Below are 19,341 nucleotides of genomic sequence, written 5' to 3' on the forward strand. Positions count from 1 at the left end.
CTTCCATTTAGAAATTACTTGATATTTTAGAACAGAATTTGTCAATAAATATACTGGTTGCTATGCATTGCCACCTTGTTTTTAAATACTTAGTGAATTGGAATCTTTCTCTTTTTTATTTTGCCAGTACTAGGGCTTGAACTCAAGGTCTGGGCACTGACCCCTTAGCTTTTTCACTCAAGGATGACACTCTACCATTTGAGCTACAGCTCTGCTTCTGGCTATGTGTGTGTGTGTGTGTGTAAGAGTAAGCACACGTGTGTGTATGCATGCATGGGGTTTGAGCTCAAGGCTTGAGCACTGTTCCTGAACCTTTTTTTCTTTTTTGCTGTATTACTTGAGCCATAGCTCCACTTCTAGCTTTTTGATAGTTAATTGGAGACAAAAGTCTCATGGACTTTTTTGCTAGCTTTGAATAATGATCCTCTGCTTTCAGCCTTCTGTGTAGCTAGAATCACATGCGTGAGCCACCAACGCCTGGCTATGAATTTTTAGTAAGCTTTTGTCAACATTGCAGTGGTCTCTTTTAGGCAAGTTATAACTGTTTATGCCAACATGATGTTAGTACATAGCGGTGTCATCTTTGGTCTTGATCAGTTAGGTAGAATGTCTTGTAGTAACTGTTGAGTTCCTGATAAGGTCGAATTTAACATTGTAATCTTAGGGGGTCCTTATTGAATACGGATGTTCGTATATGGTGCTATAAGCCTTCTATGAGACTTCCCTCAATTCTCATTGAGCACCTGCTCTGTAGGCTTGATAGCAGAGAGGATCTGCCCTGCTGGTCCTGTAGCCGGAAAATGACAGAACAGAGTGTGAATGTGGTGTGCTCAGTGGCTAACGCCTCTTCGCCCTGTGCTACTCAAAGCTGCCATTAAACCTGGTCTGTTATTTGCACATAGATTTCTATACAACGTAAACAGGTTTTCTCAATTCTTAATTAGATTTTCTCACAAAACTCCATTTTACCTTTTGAGGTGAACTATCTGTGATTCAAGAAAAATTGCACATGAGCTATTTTTCTCACTGTGTTGTTTATAGAAAAAGGAAGAGAAGCACCCAGAGATATTTGTCAACTTCATGGAGCCCTGCTACGGCAGCTGCACGGAACGACAACACCATTACTACCTCCACTACATCGAAGAATGGTGAGCGCAGGCTCGCTGGAGGCCTTGGCCTGCGCCCGCGTGCTGGGTCTCACCAGGAGAGCACGGCTGGGATGCCCTGGTGTTTTCAACAGACACTTTCTCATATCTTCTGATGACTGCTTCTCTTTCCTCAGTCTTGACTTACGTAGAATATGTACTTTCCTAAAAAAAAGAAAAAAGAAAAATTTAAGTGTTTTGCCAGGCACTTCTGGCTCACGCCTATAGTCCTAACTACTCAGGAGGCTAAGATCTGAGGATCTTGGTTCAAAGCCAGCTCAGGTAGGAAAGTCTGAGATTTTGATCTTCATTTAACCACCTTAAAGCTGGACGTGGAGCTGTGGCTCAAATAGAAGAGAATGCTAGCCTTGAACGAAAAAGCCAAGGGACGGTACCTAGGCCCTGATTTCAAGTTCCAGTACTGACACACAAAAAATCCACTTTTATCAGTATCTTCAGTGATGACTCTGAAAAGTACTTACATTTAAAGGACCTTCTAGAGGTTTCTTTCTAGAACAGGTTAAGTTTACTCCCCTGGCTAGGCTACCCTGCTTTGGGTGTTCTGTTTGTTGTGGACCTGACTTGATTTTGTCATGCGTCTCCCAGGTGGGCAGTGGGTGGATTCCTCAGGCCTTTACCTCAGGAAATAGAAAGCTCAGGTGTACATGTAGAACCTTCTCCTTTCTTCAGTCAGATAGGAAGCCTGGCTCTCTCGGGGATTACTGTGGACCCGGGAGCCTCAGCGCTGTACATGGGCTTGACTGTAATTGTCTTCTCGTTGTATTCCTAAGGGACTTAGTGCTGGCAGCGTCTGCGGCTTCCACAGAAGTTAGTATCCTCGCTCGCCAGAGCGATCAGGTAAGTCCCCCCTTTGTCATTTTTCTGACCATGATTTGCAGGGTTTAACTGTGTGGCCGAGTGTGAGACAAGGCCTCATCCTTATTCATGGGCTTCTGGGTGAGCGCAGAGCCCCACAACACAATGCCTTAGACCAGACGGTGCAGCTGTTGCAATGGAGAGACGTGGGTGTCAGTGGAGTCCTTCTGCGTCTTTAAAAAAGCCCTCTGGTGCCGGGCGCTGGTGGCTCACACCTGTAATCCTAGCTACTCAAGAGGCTGAGATCTGAGGATCGCAGTTCAAAGCCAGCCCTGGCAGGAAAGTCCGTGAGACTCATCTCCAATTAACCACCAGAAAACTGGAAGTGGCGCTGTAGCTCAAGTGGTAGAGGACTAGCCTTGAGCTGAAGAGCTGAGGCACAGCGCTCAGGCCTAGAGTTCAAACCCCATGACCGACAAAAGAAAAAAAAAAGCCCTCTGGCCAGGTACCAGTAGTAGCTTACCTATAATCCTAGCTACTCAGGAGGCTGAGTTCTGAGGATTAGGGTTTGAAGCCACCCAGCAGGAAAGTCCATGAGACTTGTCTCCTATTAGCCACCAAAAAAGCTGGAAATGGAACTGTGGCTCAAGTGGTAGAGAACCAGCCTTGAGGAAAAAAATCAGCGATAGGGAGCATCCAGGCCCTGAGTTTAAGGGCTAAGACCTGCACAAAAACAAATGCCCTTGGTTCTCTTCAGATCCATCGGCGACCTCTAACCCGGTGCACTTGGATGCTCAGGCTTTGCTTTGTTCTGTTTTACCATCTGTGTACAATAAACGGTCCTCAGTTATGGAAGACAAACCTGTGAAGATCCTGTCAGATCTTATTTGGTCAGAAATTAGATGCTTTTTAGTTTATGATTTGTTACCCAATAAACTTCGGTATTGAAAATGCACTTAATGCACTCCAAGTAATTTGGAGCCTGGTTTTTACTGACTGCTTATCACTTTCTCACCATGGTGATGATAAAAACCAAGAGAGATGTTTTTTCTTCTCTCCTATCTAAATGGTCTGGAAGGCTTCGGTGCAAGGCTCTTAACCAAACATGTATGTTTATTTTCCAGATTAATTGGGAATCTTGGCTACTGGAGGATTCTAGTCGAGCCGAACTGCCTGTGACAGACAAGAGTGATGACTCCTTGCCTATGGGGGTGGCCATAGATTATACCAACCAGGTGGAAATCGCCATCAGTAAGTGGCATGGCGCCTGGGCAGCAAGGCTTTCCCATGGTAGCAGTCAGTGCCCATGAAAGCCTGGTGTGTGTGCAGCTCCTCACCTGCAGCGAGGTCCGGTGTGTACTGTAAGCTGCTTTGAGCAGACACTTGTGATGAAACCAAGGCCAGACACTGTGCTGTTTACGTATACACGCACATGTCTGTGTACTTTAGAAGATGGCCGAAGAGCCATATTCTATACATTCGATACTGTAGCTTGGTCTCTCTGCCCAAGTTCCCCAGTGGCTGCCCGGGGAGTGTTACTCTAAGCTGCTACTGCACATCAGTACTTGGTTACAGCAAGATTGAGAAAGTAGTTACTCCAAGCCCTTGAATCGACTTGCTGCCCTAATCATCCTCGTTTTCCTTTTTGACAGATGATGAAAAGACTCTTCCTCCTGCTCCAGTTCTCCTGTTACTTTCAACAGATGGTGTACTCTGTCCATTCTATATGATTAATCAAAATCCTGGGGTTAGGTCCCTAATCAGGACCCCGGAGCGGCTCTCATTAGAAGGGGAGCGACAGCCCAAGTCCTCAGGTACGTGCCTTTGCCTGCCCAGGCTGGCACCCTAGGTGGCCCAAGTGTGTCTCCAGTAATGACCATGTAAGGTGCCAGGGGCACGTGAGGCCGCCCTCACCAGCCAGGACACCTTCTCCCACATGCATATACAGCCTGGCCGTCTTTCACTTCCAGGGCCATTCTCCAACTGTTACTTTTAGAGAAAGCCCACAGCTGATACTCTACCACTTGAGCCACACCTCCACTTCTGGCATTTTGCTGATGAGCTGGAGGTAGATTTGTCTGCCCAAATTAGCTTCGAACTGCAGTCCTCTGATTTCAACCTCCTGAGTAGCTAGGATTATAGGCTTGAACCATTGGCCCCCTGGTGGCATTGCTTGTAACTAATGTGTGGAGGTGGGGAGCTGAGTGAGCTGGGGGGGGGGGAGTGCCCTAACTGCCAGCACAGCAGTGTGTGTGTTGCCTTTCCACCAGTTTGCAATGCCACACTAACTGCAGTGTATTTCTGCATTACTTGGTTGGGCGTTCATGTATCCTACTAGTCAGATAGCGTTCTCTGCTTCCTTACCCTGCAGAGTTTCCCACCTCTTACCCTCTGGGAAATCCAGCATCAACTCTGTTCCTTCTTTTTTGGACCATTTCTTCTATCACAAACCCCTTCTTGAGTGCTGTCTGCCACATGGACTGCCGGGCTCAGTATTAACCTTTTCCTTCCTCTTCTCCTTGGTTCTTGTTGCAGGAAGTACTCCCACCACCCCAACCTCCTGCCAGGCCCCACAGAAACTGGATGCCTCTGCAGCAGCGGCCCCCTCCTCCCTTGCACCTGTGGCCCCTGCTGCTCCCATTGCCACTTTCCCTTTGTCCTCTGTTGGGGGACCCCCAGCCATCTTCTCCTTTGGCTCTTCATCCTTGAAGTCATCTGCTTCTGTCCCAGGGGAGCCCCCTCCACATCTCAGCGGCTCTGACAATCCCAAAGCGGCCCCAGGGCCTGGTGCTCCCACCTTCTCCTTTGCTCCTCCTTCTAAGGCCCCCCTCGCCCCAGCCCCTGCAGCCTCACCCCTGGCCCCATCAGCTGCCTCCTTCTCCTTCGGATCATCGGGTTTTAAGCCCACTTTGGAAAGCACACCAGTGTCAACTGCGCCTGCTCCCAACTCTGGAATGAAGCCCTCCTTCTCACCCTCAGCCTCTGCTGTCAAGGTCAACCTGAGCGAAAAGTAAGTCATGTCGAAGCTTTGATTTTTCTGTAGGATGAGTACTTGCTGCAAATGTCACCCACTATGAGTGGGGTGACTGGATAGATTTTTTTTTCCCCCTGAAGAAGTGGTTAACACTTGACCAGTATAAAAGATTTGTATTGTCTACATAGAGTCCTGAAAGGTCTCTTAGATAGTTTTTGTTTTGTTTTGTGTTTTTTGTGATTGTGAGGCTTGAACTCTGGGCCTGGGCGCTGTCCCTCAGCTCTTCAGCTCAAGGCTAGCACTCTACCACTTGAGCCTTAGCACCTCTTCTGGTTTTCTGAGTGGTTTATTGGAGATAAGAGTCTCACAGACATTCCTGTCCAGGTTGGCATTGAACCATGATCCTCAGATCTCAGCCTTCTGAGTAGCTAGGATGACAGGCGTGAGCCATGGGGCGCCTGGCTCAGCATTTTGTATTTTTGACCACTAGAGATTTACATTTAAATACTTGTTTTGCCCTTTCAAGTATAGAGGTAGGAGCTGGTCCTTTTTAAACTTAAATATAATTTTATTGTTACTGTTAAGGTGGTAAGCAGCCTGCTGTGTGCATCCTGGAAAGGAAGTAGGTCTCATTGTCCCCTCCTGTTTACCTTTACTCTCAGCTTTCGTGATGTGTCCCTAGTGGCTTCTCATTGCTTTTCAAGCAAACTCTGAGCATGGTGTCTCATTTCCTCAGGATCTAGTTCTGAACAGCTCACTCATATCTTATTTAGCTACCTTTTTATCTGTTTGCTCCAGTCTTCTCACTACCTGAACTTCTTGGGGGAGAAAGTCTTTTATGTCTTACAGACCTTCCCAATAGCACCAGCCTTTTGTACTGTGTTTGTATGCTTTGTTTGTTTTTGACATCACTGTGGCTTGAATTTCGACCTCACACTTGCTAGACAGGTGCTCTGGTGCTGGAGTCACACTCCCAGCACTACACTCTTGTTACAGGGTGTGGCCTTGCCTTTCTTGTTAATATTGAGTCAGTACACAGCTACTACCTAGCGTTCCATTCTGTGGGCTACATTGTAATTTCTTTGGCCAATCAGTGAATGCTGGAGAGTTGCCTTGCTTTGTTTTTGCAACACTGAGGTTTGAACTTGGGGCCCCACACTTGCTAGGCTGGCACTGTACCATTTGAGTCATGCTGCTAGCTTTTTTTTTTTTGGAGGCGGAGTCTAGCAAACTTATTCTGCCTGGGGTTGCCTTAAACCATGATCCTCCAAGTCTTAGGTTCCTGAGGAGCCAGGAGTACAAGGGTGATGAACCTAGCTCCTGGCTCATACTCAGGCTTGTTCTCAGTAGGTAGAATTGACTTTGTATTCTCCTTAGACTGGAAGCATCCTAAACATGATGATCTCTTTCATTTTCACCTCCTAGAGGAAGTGATCACCCCAAAACTAGTTCTAATGACCCCCTCACGCCCTTTCTCCCTTAGCTTTATGGGCTAGGAAGTCCTTGCTTCATAGCATGGTAAACTTAGTTTTGCTCGCACATCAAGTACTTCCTTGGAGCTTTAGTTGAAAGGTCATTGCTAAGCGAGCAGATGACAAATGTTTCCTTGCAACTCTAAGCTTCTATATGTGAATAACAACTGAAACGTTTGTGTTCGTGACCAGTGTGGAAGAATTTTCCAATAGGCTATTGTGACACAGTTGGCACTGGTTTTCAGGTTCACCGCTGTGACCTCCAATGCTCCTGTTCATAGCTCCTCTAGTGCACCCTCCGTGCTGCCATTCTCTTCTGCCACCAAGCCAGCCGCTTCCGGTCTGCTCAGCCACCCTACACCTCTCCCAGCATCATCCAGCTCCTTGCCTTTGAAGTCCTCAGTCTCTCCCTCACCATCAGGTATGACTTGAAGCCATAGGCTTTAGTTCTCAGTCCTGGAGCTTGAACTCAGGGCCTAAGCATTGTCCCTCAGCTTCTCCTGCTCAAGGTTAATGTTCTACCACTTGAGCCACAGCACCACTTCAGGACTTTTCTGAGTAGTTTATTAGGAGATGAGAGTCTCATGGATTTTCCTGCCCAGGCTGACTTCAAACCACAGTCCTCAGATCTGAGCCTCCTGAGTAGCTAAGATTATAGATGTGTTGTGGATTTTGAGGGAAAGTCTTGCTATATATCCCAGTCTGGCCTAGAACTCAAACCGTGTAGCCTGACTGGCCTAAAATTCTCAGTTCTTCTTTTTCTTCTTCAGTGCTCTGTCTGATTAAAGGCATGCAGCACTACACCTAATTGTCACTCTTCAATAAAGGCTGTCATGGAGAATGGGAAGTGTATATCACCTACGTTCTTAGGTTTGGGAAGGGAGTTTGTGATGAAATGATGGGAATAAATCCTGTTTGGTGTAACTGACTTCTACCAGCAGGGCGATCAGCTCAAAGCAGCCCAAGTCCAGTACCCTCAATGGTTCAGAAATCTCCCAGGATAACCCCTCCAGTGGCCAAGGCAAGCTCTCCCCAGGTATGCTTTCCTTGCGGAAAATGCTCTTGTCTATTGATTGACTAGTCAGCCTCAAGCACCTGTGTTAATAAAGTGTTAGAATTCAGACCTTGGAACTGACGGTTAGGACTGTGTGGCAGAAAATGCCAGCATATGTGACTTGACTATTTGTAATGTCCGCATACAACCAAGTCATATGTTTCCTATTTTCTTTTTTTTTTTTCTGTTTCCTATTTTCATCAACATACGGTTTCCATAGAAAGCATGCGTGTAATATATATACACCTCAGTGGCTTGTCACCAACTGAACAAAGCTTGCGACTACCACTGAGGAACAGAATGATCAGCAACGTAGCCAGGTGCCAGTGGCTCACACTTGTAATCCTACCTACTCAGGAGGCTAAGATCTAAGGATCGCGATTCAAAGCCAGCCCAGGCAGGAAAGTCCATGAGACTCTTATCTCCAATAAACCACTAGTAGTAGAGCACTTGCCTTGAGCTGAAGAGCGCAGGGATGGTACCCAAGCCCAGAGTTCAAGCCCCACAACCGACAAAAAAAAAAAAAGAATGATCAGCACCCACAGTTCCTCCTCTGCTTTCTCCAAAGTCACCCGCCATCCTGATATCTAACAGCATGCTTTAGGTTAGCCTGCTTGTACCTTCTATCAAGTGGGATCCTGTAGCATGTTTTTTGTTTTTCTTTGTTTTTTAGGGTTTTTTTTTTGCCAGTCTTGAAGCTTGAACTCAGGGGCGGGCACTGCCCCTGAGCTTCTTTTGCTCAAGCTATTGAGGAATCAAACCCAAGGCATTGTGCATGCTAGGCAGGCAATCTACCACTAAGCCACATTCCCAGCACCTGGCATGTTTTTTTGTTTGTGTGTTTTTGGTGCCGGTTCTGGGAATTAAACTCAGGTCCTGGGTGCTGTCCCTGAGCTTTTTTGCTCAAGGCTGGTGTTCTTTCACTTGAGCCACAGTTCTACTTCCAGCTATTTTGGTAGTTAGTTGGAGATAAGTCTCACAAGCTTTTCTACGGGCTGGCTTCAAACTGTGATCCTCAGATCTTAGCCTTCTGAGTAGCTAGGATTACAGGTGTGAGCCACCGGTGTCCGTCCAACATGTCTTAATGGCTGGCTGTTTTGTTTAGTGTGATGTATCAGTACATCCCCGAGCACTGGGACATGTCTGTCCTGTACCTTTCTTCACTGTGTGGAATATTTTATGCACAGCAGACCTGGTAAACTCAGCCTGAGTGACAAATGAAGGGCTCTTATGAGAACACTACTCATGGTGATAGATACTCATGTGATGGCCTCTAGCCATAACTTGTGGTACAGGATCGAGTTGTAAACACTTACCTTCCATTTCAGGTGAAGTCCCTTCAGCCTCCTGTCACAGAAAAGCAAGGACATCAGTGGAAAGAGTCAGATCCTGTGATGGCTGGAATCGGAGAGGAGGTAAATTGTTTCTGAGGGTGTCTAGACTGGCCATGAGTGCCGCCATCCATGGGTACGGATTCCACACTGGGACCTGGCCCGCTCCAGGAGTTGTGCACTCAGATAGAGTCATTTCCTTATTGGCTCCTGCAGATCGCCCACTTCCAGAAGGAGCTAGAAGAGTTGAAGGCCCGGACTTCCAAAGCCTGTTTCCAGGTGGGCACTGTGGAGGAGATGAAGCTGCTGCGGACAGAGTCAGATGACCTGCACACCTTCCTGCTGGAGATTAAGGAAACCACAGAGGTTTGTCTTTGTGGGTCTTTGGTCCTAGGTAGAACTGTACTTTTAGAATTGTTCTCCAGCTAGGCGCCGGTGGCTCACGCCTGTCCTAATTACTAAGGAGGCAGAGATCTGAAGATCAGAGTTCAAAGCCAGCCCAGGCAGGAATGTCTGTGAGACTCTTCTCTCCAATAAACCACAGAAAACTGGAAGTGATGCTGTGGCTCAAGTGATAGAGCGCTAGCCTTGAGCTGAAGAGCTGAGGGACAGTGCCCAGGTCCAGAGTTCAAGCCCCACAACTGACCAAAAAAATAGAATTGTTCTCCTGTTATTCCAAGGCTGTTGGTCTTCCTGTGGCCCATGCTGCTGTGGTTGTGTGCTGAGTAGTTGACCGGAGAGTGCCTGGATTCAGCTGTTCCTTCAGGGTTAATGACAAATCAGATACTCCTCTAGGAGTCAGCCTACTGCTCTGTTTCAGTTTCCTCATGTGTGAAGTAGAGTAATGATCTCCACTCCTTTAATATATTTAGGATTCCATAAAAGTTTACCATCTTTCATTTAATGTAACTTTTTTTTTGGGGGGGGGGGCGCTATACTGGGATTTGAACTTGGAACCTCATGCTCTTAGCTGGCTTATTTGTTCACAAGTTGGTATGTTACAATTTGAGCCAGGCCTCTACATCTGCTTTTTGCTGGTTGATTAATTGAAGATGGAGTCTCTTGAACTTTTTTCCCCAGACTAGCTTTGAACTATGATCTTCCAGATCTCAACCTCTCAATCAAGTAGAATTATAGGCATGAATAATTGAATTGGCCCTTTAGGTATATTTGAAGTTTTGTTTCATAGTGTCAGATTTAAAAAAAAAGCATATGCAATATAAAAATATCAAGTATTCATTTACTGTAACTGCTGTTTCTACTTAGTACTTACTACGCTTTCACCTGGATTATCCTCACATCTTTGTTGTATACAGTATACTTTTCCTTCCTCATTTTTCATGCCATTAGAAGGAGGTTTAGAAAGGTAAAAACTATTTTTTTTTTTTTTTTGGCAGTCCTGGAACCTGAACTCAGGGCCTGGACACTGTCCCTGAGCTGCTTTTCTCAAGGCTAGCAGCACTCTACCATTTGAGCCACAGTTCCACTTCCAGCTTTTTCTGTTTATGTGGTACTGTGGAATAGAACCCAGGGCTTCATGCATGCTAGGCACACATTCTACCACTAAGCCATCTTCCCAGCCCCAGTAAAAGCATTTTCTGAAAAGCCCTATTTAGCATTGATATGCCAGGATCCCATTTTGGACTATTCTGGACCTAAATAATAATGCTTAGGAAAAGAAAGGTCTCAGGCGTGAGCAATGATTGTCTTCAGGGAATGGGGTTATAGGTACTTTGAGGCCTGGTCTTACTTAAGTGTCCAAAATCACTTCTGTGATTTTTTTTTTTCCCTAATCACACACAAAAAACATTTTTAATAAATGCCTGAGCACCTTTCTTTCCAAGGAATGACTTCTTTCTCTTCTCAGAGGTTTCATCAGGTTAAATATTTAAGAAACTCCTTTCTGGGCTGGGAAAGTGGCTCAGTGGTAGAGCGCTTGCCTTGCATGCATGAGGCCCTAAGTTCGATTCCTCAGCACCACATAAGCAGAAAAAGCTGGAAGTGGCACCATGACCGGCAAAAAAAAAAAAAAAAAAAAGAAAGAAAAAGAAACTCCTTTCTTAATGTACACAGAGAGGTTTTATTTGAAAAGTCAGCTTCTGTGTCCACCCATCCGGATCTCCTTTCTAGTCTCTCCATGGAGACATAAGTACATTGAAGACAACTTTGCTGGAAGGATTTGCTGGTGTGGAAGAAGCCAGAGAACAGAATGGACGAAATCACGACTCTGGGTATCTCCACCTCCTCTACAAAAGGCCTCTGGATCCCAAGAGTGAGGCTCAGCTCCAGGTAGGACGAGTGACACAGCACCCTCTGCTGGCCTTCCGTTTGTTCAGCCTCTCGCTTGTCAGTCAAGTGCAGTGTGCCACAGAGCCACACCCCCAGTCCTTTCCATGTCTTTCTTAAGGTGTAGAGTTGGATGATAGCCCCTTAGAGAGCTGTTGATTTTCTTTCTCTCTTTTTTTTTGGGGGGGGGGGTCCAGTCGTGAGGCCTGTACTCTTGGCCTGGGTGATGTCCCTCAGCTCTTCAGCTCAAGGCTAGCGCTCTACCACTTGAGCCACAGCGCCACTTCCGGCTTTTTTCTTTTTGCTTATGTGGTGCTGAGGAATCGAACCCAGGGCCTCAGGCATGCAAGGCAAGCGCTCTACCACTGAGCCACCTTCCCAGCCTGGGCTGTTGATTTTCTACTAATGATATATCACACGCTTCATAAAATTCCTTACCAGTAGCAAAGACAATGACACACTTTTCAACTTAATGTTCTTTTGTTTTTTTTTTGTGCTGGTGCTAGGTCTTAAATTCAGGGTCTGGGCGCTGTCCCTTAGCTTTTTTTTGCTCAAAGCCAGTGCTCTACCACTTGAGCCCCACCTCCACTTCCTGTTCTTTGGTGTTTCATTGGAGATAAAAGAGTCTCATGGATTTTCCAGCCCCATGCTGGCTTTGGGCTGTGATCTTCAGATCTCAGCCTCCTGAGTAGCTAAGGATTACAGATGGGAGCTACCAGTGTGTAGCTTATAATAAGGTCTTAATGACTGTATTGAGACCTGTTATGTTCTCCTTGTTATAACTGTTCTCACTATAGAAATACCATAAAATTATTTTGACTGTTTTGATACATCTTCCCTCAAGCCACTACTAGAAAGATGTGTTACCTAATTTTTTTTTCTTGTAGGAAATTCGGCGCCTTCATCAATACGTAAAATTTGCGGTCCAGGATGTGAATGATGTTCTAGACTTGGAGTGGGATCGGCATCTGGAACAAAAAAGAAAACAAAAGTGAGCACGGTTTCTCATCTCCCACACGGTGTGGCAGAGCTGTTACTGTGTCAGGAGCTGCTAGAGAGACCCAGCAGCATGGCCTCTGTCATAGCTCTCACTCCCCACGCCTGCGGAAAGAGATCCACAGTGCCCCACCGTTTCCCATGGCGTAAACACCCAATCTCCTTACCTGCAGGGCAGGGATTTGCAGGAAATGCTTTCAGGTTACATAAAATACAGAAACTATAATTACATCACTCATTATTAGACATAGCATATCAAATACTATAAGATGATAAAAAGGTATTTAGGGTGATCCCAATGTGGAGACGCGGACGTGGGACATGAAAGAATCTGGAAGTATTACTGCATATCCATTTATTGATATATTCAGATTTCCTACTTGTCTGAATATTCCAAATTGTCTTTTTTTTTTTCTTTTCTGCTTCTTGCTAGGCAGGTGCTTTATCACTTGAGACACACACCCTTTTAACCTTTTTTGTTGGTTTATTGCGGAACTGGGTCTTTAACTCAGGTCCTAGGCCATGTCCCTGAGCTTCTTTTGCTCAAGGCTAGCACTCTACCACTTGAGCCCAGCTCCACTCTGGCTTTTTGGTAGTTTAGTGGAGATAAGAGTCTCATAGGTTTTCCTGCCCAGGCTGGCTTTGAACCATGCTCAGCTCTCAGCCTCATGAGTAGCTTAGGTTATAGGCGTGAGCCACTCGAGCTCAGCCCCTGCTATCTGGTCTTTTTGCTTATTTACAAGGCTGTGAGATCATGGGGCAGAACTAGAATGTACTTATATCCTAATCGGCAGAAGTGATGAAATGAGGAAAACACCAAAGAGCCTCTCAGGGGAGCAGAGGTACGGAGTTAGGGTGAGCTCTCCCCCACTCTTGTCCTCCCACTTGGACCCCATTGGAGATGTCCCAGCCCACAGTGCTAGTTGGTATTCCTGTTCATTGGTGTGTGTTGTCCTCCTGCCTCCCTCCCCGCCCAACAATGTGGCCTCAGCTGGTTGTGGGGGCATTCTGCCCTGCTTGTTAGCAATAGGCTTGCACCAAAGTGCACAAGGCTAGGGTAGCCAGCTCCCTTTTCCTTTGTGGTTTCTCCAGAGGCTCTCATCTCCCTTTCTGTAGTTCACATCCTCAAATGTGTGCTGTTTTCTGTTTTTTTCTTTCTTTTTTTTTAATGTGCTAATACTGGTGCTTGAACTTGGGGCCTTGAGCTCTCACTTGAGCTTTTCCAGTTAATCTCAAAAAAAAAGACAGGCTGTTCTCTGCTACAGGTGCAGCCTGAGTAGCCTAAGCTCTTTTCCCCATGCCTCTCTCCATTGGCCTTCCATCCCTCTTCTGCTTTCTAATACCTTCTGGCCATTTCTTTTCTTTCTTTCTTTTTTTCTTTTTTCTTTTCTTTGTCAGTCGTGGGGCTTGAACTCTGGGCCTGGGCACTGTCCCTCAGCTCTTCAGCTCAAGGCTAGTGCTCTACCACTTGAGCCACAACGCCACTTCCAGCTTTTTCTGCTTATGTGGTGCTAAGGAGTTGAACCTAGGGCCTCATGCATGCAAGGCAACCACTCTCCCATTGAGCACCTTCCCAGCCCTGGACATTTCTTTTCTAGCGGTGTTTTTCACTGTTAAAATTGTAATCCTATTGGGGAGTCTAGTGGGTTTCTTTACTTGAGTTGTTCATGTGTAATTCTGCCAGCAGGCGCCTGCTCGTGCCAGAGCGAGAGACACTGTTCAACACGCTGGCCAACAATCGGGAAATTATCAACCAACAGAGAAAGCGGCTGAATCACCTGGTGGACAGCCTCCAGCAGCTCCGCCTTTATAAACAGACATCCTCCTGGAGCCTGCCCTCCGCCCTTCCCACGCAGAGCACCACTGACAGGTGTGCAGGGCTTGGAGCAGAGCAATCCACCTGATAGGGGAAACACATGAGTAAAGACCTGGGAGCAGCCTGCGGTAGACTTGGTATGGTTCCACATGCAGGCTTGAAAGTGACCTCTGACGAAGCTGGGTGGTCAGGTCCTTCATCCCTCTGCACCTTGCTTTCTTGGATGGCTCACTGAGGAGTTAGGTGTAGAATCCACCTAAGCAGTGAGCCTGATGACACAGTGCTCAATAGGCCACAGTGGTTACTATAGCAATAGTGTTGTTATATTGCCAGTTTGCTACCAGGGTTAGTGGACTGCTTTGTCTGAGAGGCTCACATTTGCCATTCTGCTTGTGGGAGGGAGTTTCAGGTCTTTGTAGTTAGACTGTTTGCCCTTGAGGTCACCAAAGTGGCTTCGTGTTCCCCCGGCTCTGAGTGGGTTTCAGTCCCTGTCCACTAGTGTGGAGTGGTGTACAGTACTGAGCTGTCCACCTCTCCATTTACACCAGTTGATCAGATGGCATGTTTAAATATTGAATGTGCCCTTGTCGCTTGCACTTAAATGTAGGAGGGTCATGTACCCCACGTAGCCTCAGGTTTCTCGGCCTATAGTGGGTTGATGTGTAATGCTGTTCTGTCTCAGTTTTGACAGTGATCTGGAAAGCCTGCGCAACGCTTTGCTAAAAACCACCCTCGAATCTCACTCCAAGCCTTGGCCCAGAGTACCAGGTAAACGCATCTTCCCCTCTCCTGGATGCACATTCTCATTCAGCTACTCACATCTTAAAAGCTGAATGGGGCACTGGTGGCTCACGCCTGTAATCCTGGCTACTCAGGAGGCTGAGATCTGAGGATCATGGCTTGCAGCCAGCTCGTGCTGAAAATTCCTTGTAAGACACTCATCTCCAATTAACCACTCAAAAACCTGAAGTGGTGCTGTGGCTCAAGTGGTAGAGCGCTAGCCTTGAGCTGAAGAGCTGAGGGACAGCGCCCAGGCCCAGAGTTCAGGCCCCACGACCGGACCCAAAAAAAAAAAAATGCTGAGCCATAAGCATTTATGGATTCATGAATTTCTTTCAGCTAAACTGTCCCCAGTGAAACAGGCCCAGTTGAGAAACTTCTTGGCCAAGAGGAAGACCCCACCCGTGAGGTCCACAGCTCCAGGTAACATTTTTAGTTAGAACCATGAAGGACGTGGTGTTGGGGGTGTGGTTCTGGGTATGATAGGGGATCACCATTTGGTCTCCTTGGAGATACTGCAGCAAGTGGCGGCATCATTTTCTGTGGCAAGCAACGCACAATAGCTGTTGGAGCTCTGCCCTGCTCTCGGCTGGCCCCACCCACAAAGCCAGCAGTAATGAGCAGCCTTTCCCACAGGCCAAGCTGCGTCCTAGCCTCCTCTTTACACTCCTGTGCTGCATTGTTTTGTGTTGTACTGTATTGGAGAAAAACAAGGCTTTACCTTTTTTGTGCTAGTACTCAGAGCCTCACGCTTGCTCTGCTTTTGTGTTCACAGCTGCTTTTCTGTGATAGGTAGGAGAGGACTTGAATGGCTTGTCCTTAGCACAGAACTCACCATTTATGTCTCAGCTGCAAGTGTCAGAGCCACATCACTGTGATCGGAATAAGCTTTCTGTTAGGGCAGTGTGCGCTGGGTGCATCCCCAGATCTGGGAGTGCAGGCCCTGCCACAGTGTGGACTTCCTTTTCCTTCACATGCAAGAGGGATCTGCCCAACTAGGACAGCCTCCACTGCTCATGCACCGCTCAGAGAGCCCCCTGAGGTCAGGGGGTCAACTTTTGGTGGCATACAGGGCCTCAGCTGCACAGGATGGACCTGCTGCATTCTGGAGAAGGCCTCAGGGTAGCAGCAGGGTCACCTTGAGCTGGTCCCAGGTCCCTGTGGCTGCCTGTAGTAAATGGTAGATTGTGCATTCACCGTTGGTTTTCTTAATGAAATTGTGGCTTTTTTCCTACAACTGATACCTCTACAGCTTGCTTTTCTCATGTGTGTATGCTTGAGTGTGTGTGTGTTGCACACACATGTGTGTATGCACGTGCAAGGTACCGGTACTGGGCCTCATGCTCTCTGTCACGTAGCTTTTTTGCTCAAGGTTAGCATTCTGCCACTTAACACATAGCTCTATTCCCATCGTGTAACATTTTTACTTTTAGAATTATGAAATGTAATGCATATTTTGTGGAGAATACATGACCAGAGACCCTGTGACCCAGAGTTAGAAACTGCACTGCTGCTCCCACCTCTTTTCTCCCCACAGGAGACATGTGACAGTTAGGCCTTTACTGGTTATTATTTCACCTTTTTGTTCCTGTCTTTTACTTATTACTTTGGAAAAACTGAAACCTCCACTTGTAAGAACACAATGAGCACACGTATGTACTTGTCACACGTGCAGGATAGCTCTTGACGTACTGCTAGGTTGACTCATGAGCTTCCACACACGGTACAAAGGTGGACCCATGCCATCAGGCATCCAGACTCACTCCTGTGATCCCCAGGACCCCGGAGGTGGAGAGCCAGAGGATTATGATTGAAGGCTGGTACAGATTTACCTAATCAAGGTTTTAGCCAGGCTGATCTCACACCTGAAGGCTCTGGAGAAAATACCACCTCCAAATCATTAAAGTTTTGGCAGAACACAGTCCCCTCCGGTGGTGGGATGGGCCGTTTGTCTCTGTGATCGCCCCTCACCCCTCCTCTGCAGGCAGCAGCGCACAGGCTTTCTTCTCTCGCTCACATCTCTGGATATCAGTCACATCTCTGCCCTCTGAATTTTGGTTATGTATTTTCTTTCTTCCCGCCCCCCCTTCCCTGAGGTAGAAAGTAATGTGCCCTAAAGTCTGACTTCATAGTTTAAAGGAGGGGGAAAAAACGAAGCAAGAGAACAGGCTAGGATTAAATGTGTGTTTGTAAGCCTAGTTGAGTCTGAAGAATCCTTGGGTTGTTGGACTCGGGGCTGGGTCGCTGTGGGGACACTCCGGCAGCAGTGTGACTCCACCCTGCTGCTTCCCTCCTATTCTTTCTCTACCAGTGAGCTGACAGCCCCCATACTTTTCCAGCAGCAGGAAATTCATCTCTCTCTCTTTTTTTTTTGGCCAGTCCTAGGGCTTGAACTCAGGGCCTGAGTGATGTCCTTGAACTTTTGTGCTCAAAGCTAGCACTCGGGCTGAGAAAGTGGCTCAGTGGTAGAGCGCTTGCCTTGCATGCATGAGGCGCTGGATTCGATTCTTCAGCACCACATAAGCAGAAAAAACCAGAAGTGGTGCTATGGCTCGAGTGGTAGAGCCCTGGCCTTGAGCTGAAGAGATGAAGGACAGTGCCCAGGCCCAGACAGAGTTCAGGCCCCATGACTGGTAAAAACAACAACAAAGCTAGCGATCTACCACTTCAGCCACAGCTCCACTTTCTGCTTTTTTGGTGGTTCATTGGAGATAAGGGTCTCACGGACATTCCTACCTGGGCTGGCTTCGAACCATGATCCTCAGGTCTCAGTCTCCTGAGTGGCTGGGATGACAGGCATGAGCTCCTGGCTGTCAGCGCTCATCTTACTTTTTCATATACTTCTCTTTGACACTTAGGATATTCTTATTGTCTCTAGCTCAGCTCCCAGGAATAATTAAATTGGCTCCAGGAAAGACGACATAGCTCTTAGACATCCTATGAGTTGTCTAACTTATGCTTTGTTGGGTTTCTATAGCCAGCCTGTCTCGCTCAGCCTTCCTGTCTCAGAGATACTATGAAGACTTGGATGAAGTGAGCTCGACCTCCTCCATCTCCCAGTCTCTGGAGAGCGAAGATGCCCGGGTTCTCTGCAAGGACGAGGAGGCGGTGGTCCAGGTCCCTCGGCACGCGCCCGTGGTCCGCACTCCTTCTATCCAGCCCAGCCTCTTGCCCCAGATGACTCCTTTTGCCAAGTCTCATCTGGCCCATGGCGCCTCCCCTGCCGCCATGGGAACTTCCAGTAAGTCAGCAACAGAGACAGGAAGCATTCTTCCCTGGTAGGTTTCGGACTACCAAAGGATCTCTGGGTCTTAAATAGTTACACTAGGAATGCTCCAGCTCATTTCATCTGAATGTGGAAGAGTGATTTCCACCCTGAAAGATGCAGGTAGACCACTGTGAAGAGTAACAGCTTCCCTGGCATTGTGCTCTGCACCAGCTATACTGTGGAGCAATATCCATACTCTGGCCTTTCAAATCCAGCTCACTCCAGCCTTTAGTACATTCCTCCCCAAAAGCACCAACTCCAGTGCTGTTCAGAGTTGCTCATGACGCAGCCTTCCTGTGCACCGGCTCTCAATGCACTGGTGGGCTCTGCGTGCAAGCTAAGCGGTGATCAGGGCTTTGGTCTAAGCTGCAGTAAAATCCTCTGGTGTGTGACAGGACAGACACATGCGCTTCTCGTATTCTCACAGCTGCCCTGCCTGTCTTGATAATTTTGTTGGATCCACAATGATGAATATCCAGCAACCCCGGTACAGATAGGAAAATGATCTCCTGTCAGTCACAGAGGACATGGGTGGGTCAAGTGTTCAGCTGATAGTGGATGGAGATGAGCAGGCACACTGTGTCCAGTGTCAATAACAGTTTCAGGTGCCAGCCTGTCCGTTTACTGTGAAAGCTTAAGAATGATTTTAGCATAGTCCCTAGGCCACCATGGAGACCTGACCATTTAACTTTGCTGTGCTCCCTCCCCCTAGCCCAGTCTCACCTCACATATGTTCCTTTGCCCTCAGTGTCTACATCCACCAGCAAAATCATTCCTCAGGGGGCAGACAGCACGATGCTGGCGACGAAAACTGTGAAGCACGGCGCCCCCGGCCCTTCCCACCCCATCGCTGCCCCCCAGGCGGCCGCCGCTGCAGCCCTGAGACGCCAGATGGCCAGTCAGGCGCCAGGTAAAAACTGTGCCCCCCAACCTGTGGCACACTGGCTGTGAGCCGTCCGAGTCGCAGCCGGGACAGCAAGTGGCAGGGAACAACTGGCTGTCTTCTGTGTGGCTCAGGAGAGGGGTGTGGTGTGACCACCTTCATCCTATGGGAAAAGAGCCCCTCTGAGACGAGCTATGTTTGAACTCCTTTCCTTTTGAGGGGAGGTGTTAGATCTGCCACCTTCAGTTAAGTGGGAAGACAGTGAGCTTTTAGATGATGATGGTAAGATCCTGCTTTTGAATGGTGTTTGTTTTGAGTCCTAAACAGTTTCTTAATTTTTTTGTGTGCCAGTCCTAGGGTTTGAATTCAGAGCCTGGGCACTGTCCCTGAGCTAGTGCTAGTGCTCTACCACTTAAATCACAGCTCCACTTGCAGCTTTTTTGATGTTTAATTGGAGATTAGAGTTTCACAGACTTCCCTGCCCAGGCTGGCTTTGAAATGTGTTCCTATCAGCCTTCTG

General features: G+C 47.5%; 1 protein-coding gene across 4 annotated transcripts in view; it reads left to right on the plus strand.

Annotated features, from left to right (window-relative positions):
- Window positions 1-19,341, plus strand: part of Nup214 (nucleoporin 214) — a 70,886-nt gene that overhangs the window by 10,270 nt on the left and 41,275 nt on the right. For 2 of the 4 annotated variants that reach the window (XM_042681123.1, XM_042681126.1), the window contains exons 8-23: window positions 1,042-1,148; window positions 1,937-2,003; window positions 3,086-3,212; window positions 3,614-3,775; window positions 4,497-4,971; window positions 6,653-6,828; window positions 7,346-7,443; window positions 8,790-8,876; window positions 9,009-9,158; window positions 10,923-11,081; window positions 11,966-12,069; window positions 13,762-13,944; window positions 14,573-14,658; window positions 15,010-15,093; window positions 17,648-17,911; window positions 18,687-18,848. In XM_042681123.1, coding sequence (XP_042537057.1) covers window positions 1,042-1,148; window positions 1,937-2,003; window positions 3,086-3,212; window positions 3,614-3,775; window positions 4,497-4,971; window positions 6,653-6,828; window positions 7,346-7,443; window positions 8,790-8,876; window positions 9,009-9,158; window positions 10,923-11,081; window positions 11,966-12,069; window positions 13,762-13,944; window positions 14,573-14,658; window positions 15,010-15,093; window positions 17,648-17,911; window positions 18,687-18,848 — 2,491 coding nt within the window. The remainder of the gene's footprint in view (window positions 1-1,041; window positions 1,149-1,936; window positions 2,004-3,085; window positions 3,213-3,613; window positions 3,776-4,496; window positions 4,972-6,652; window positions 6,829-7,345; window positions 7,444-8,789; window positions 8,877-9,008; window positions 9,159-10,922; window positions 11,082-11,965; window positions 12,070-13,761; window positions 13,945-14,572; window positions 14,659-15,009; window positions 15,094-17,647; window positions 17,912-18,686; window positions 18,849-19,341) is intronic. The other 2 variants (XM_042681125.1, XM_042681127.1) reach the window with 2 other exon arrangements.

The sequence above is a fragment of the Dipodomys spectabilis genome, unplaced genomic scaffold, assembly GCF_019054845.1.
Source record: "Dipodomys spectabilis isolate Male_0828 unplaced genomic scaffold, ASM1905484v1 ptg000067l, whole genome shotgun sequence".
NCBI lineage: Eukaryota > Metazoa > Chordata > Mammalia > Rodentia > Heteromyidae > Dipodomys > Dipodomys spectabilis.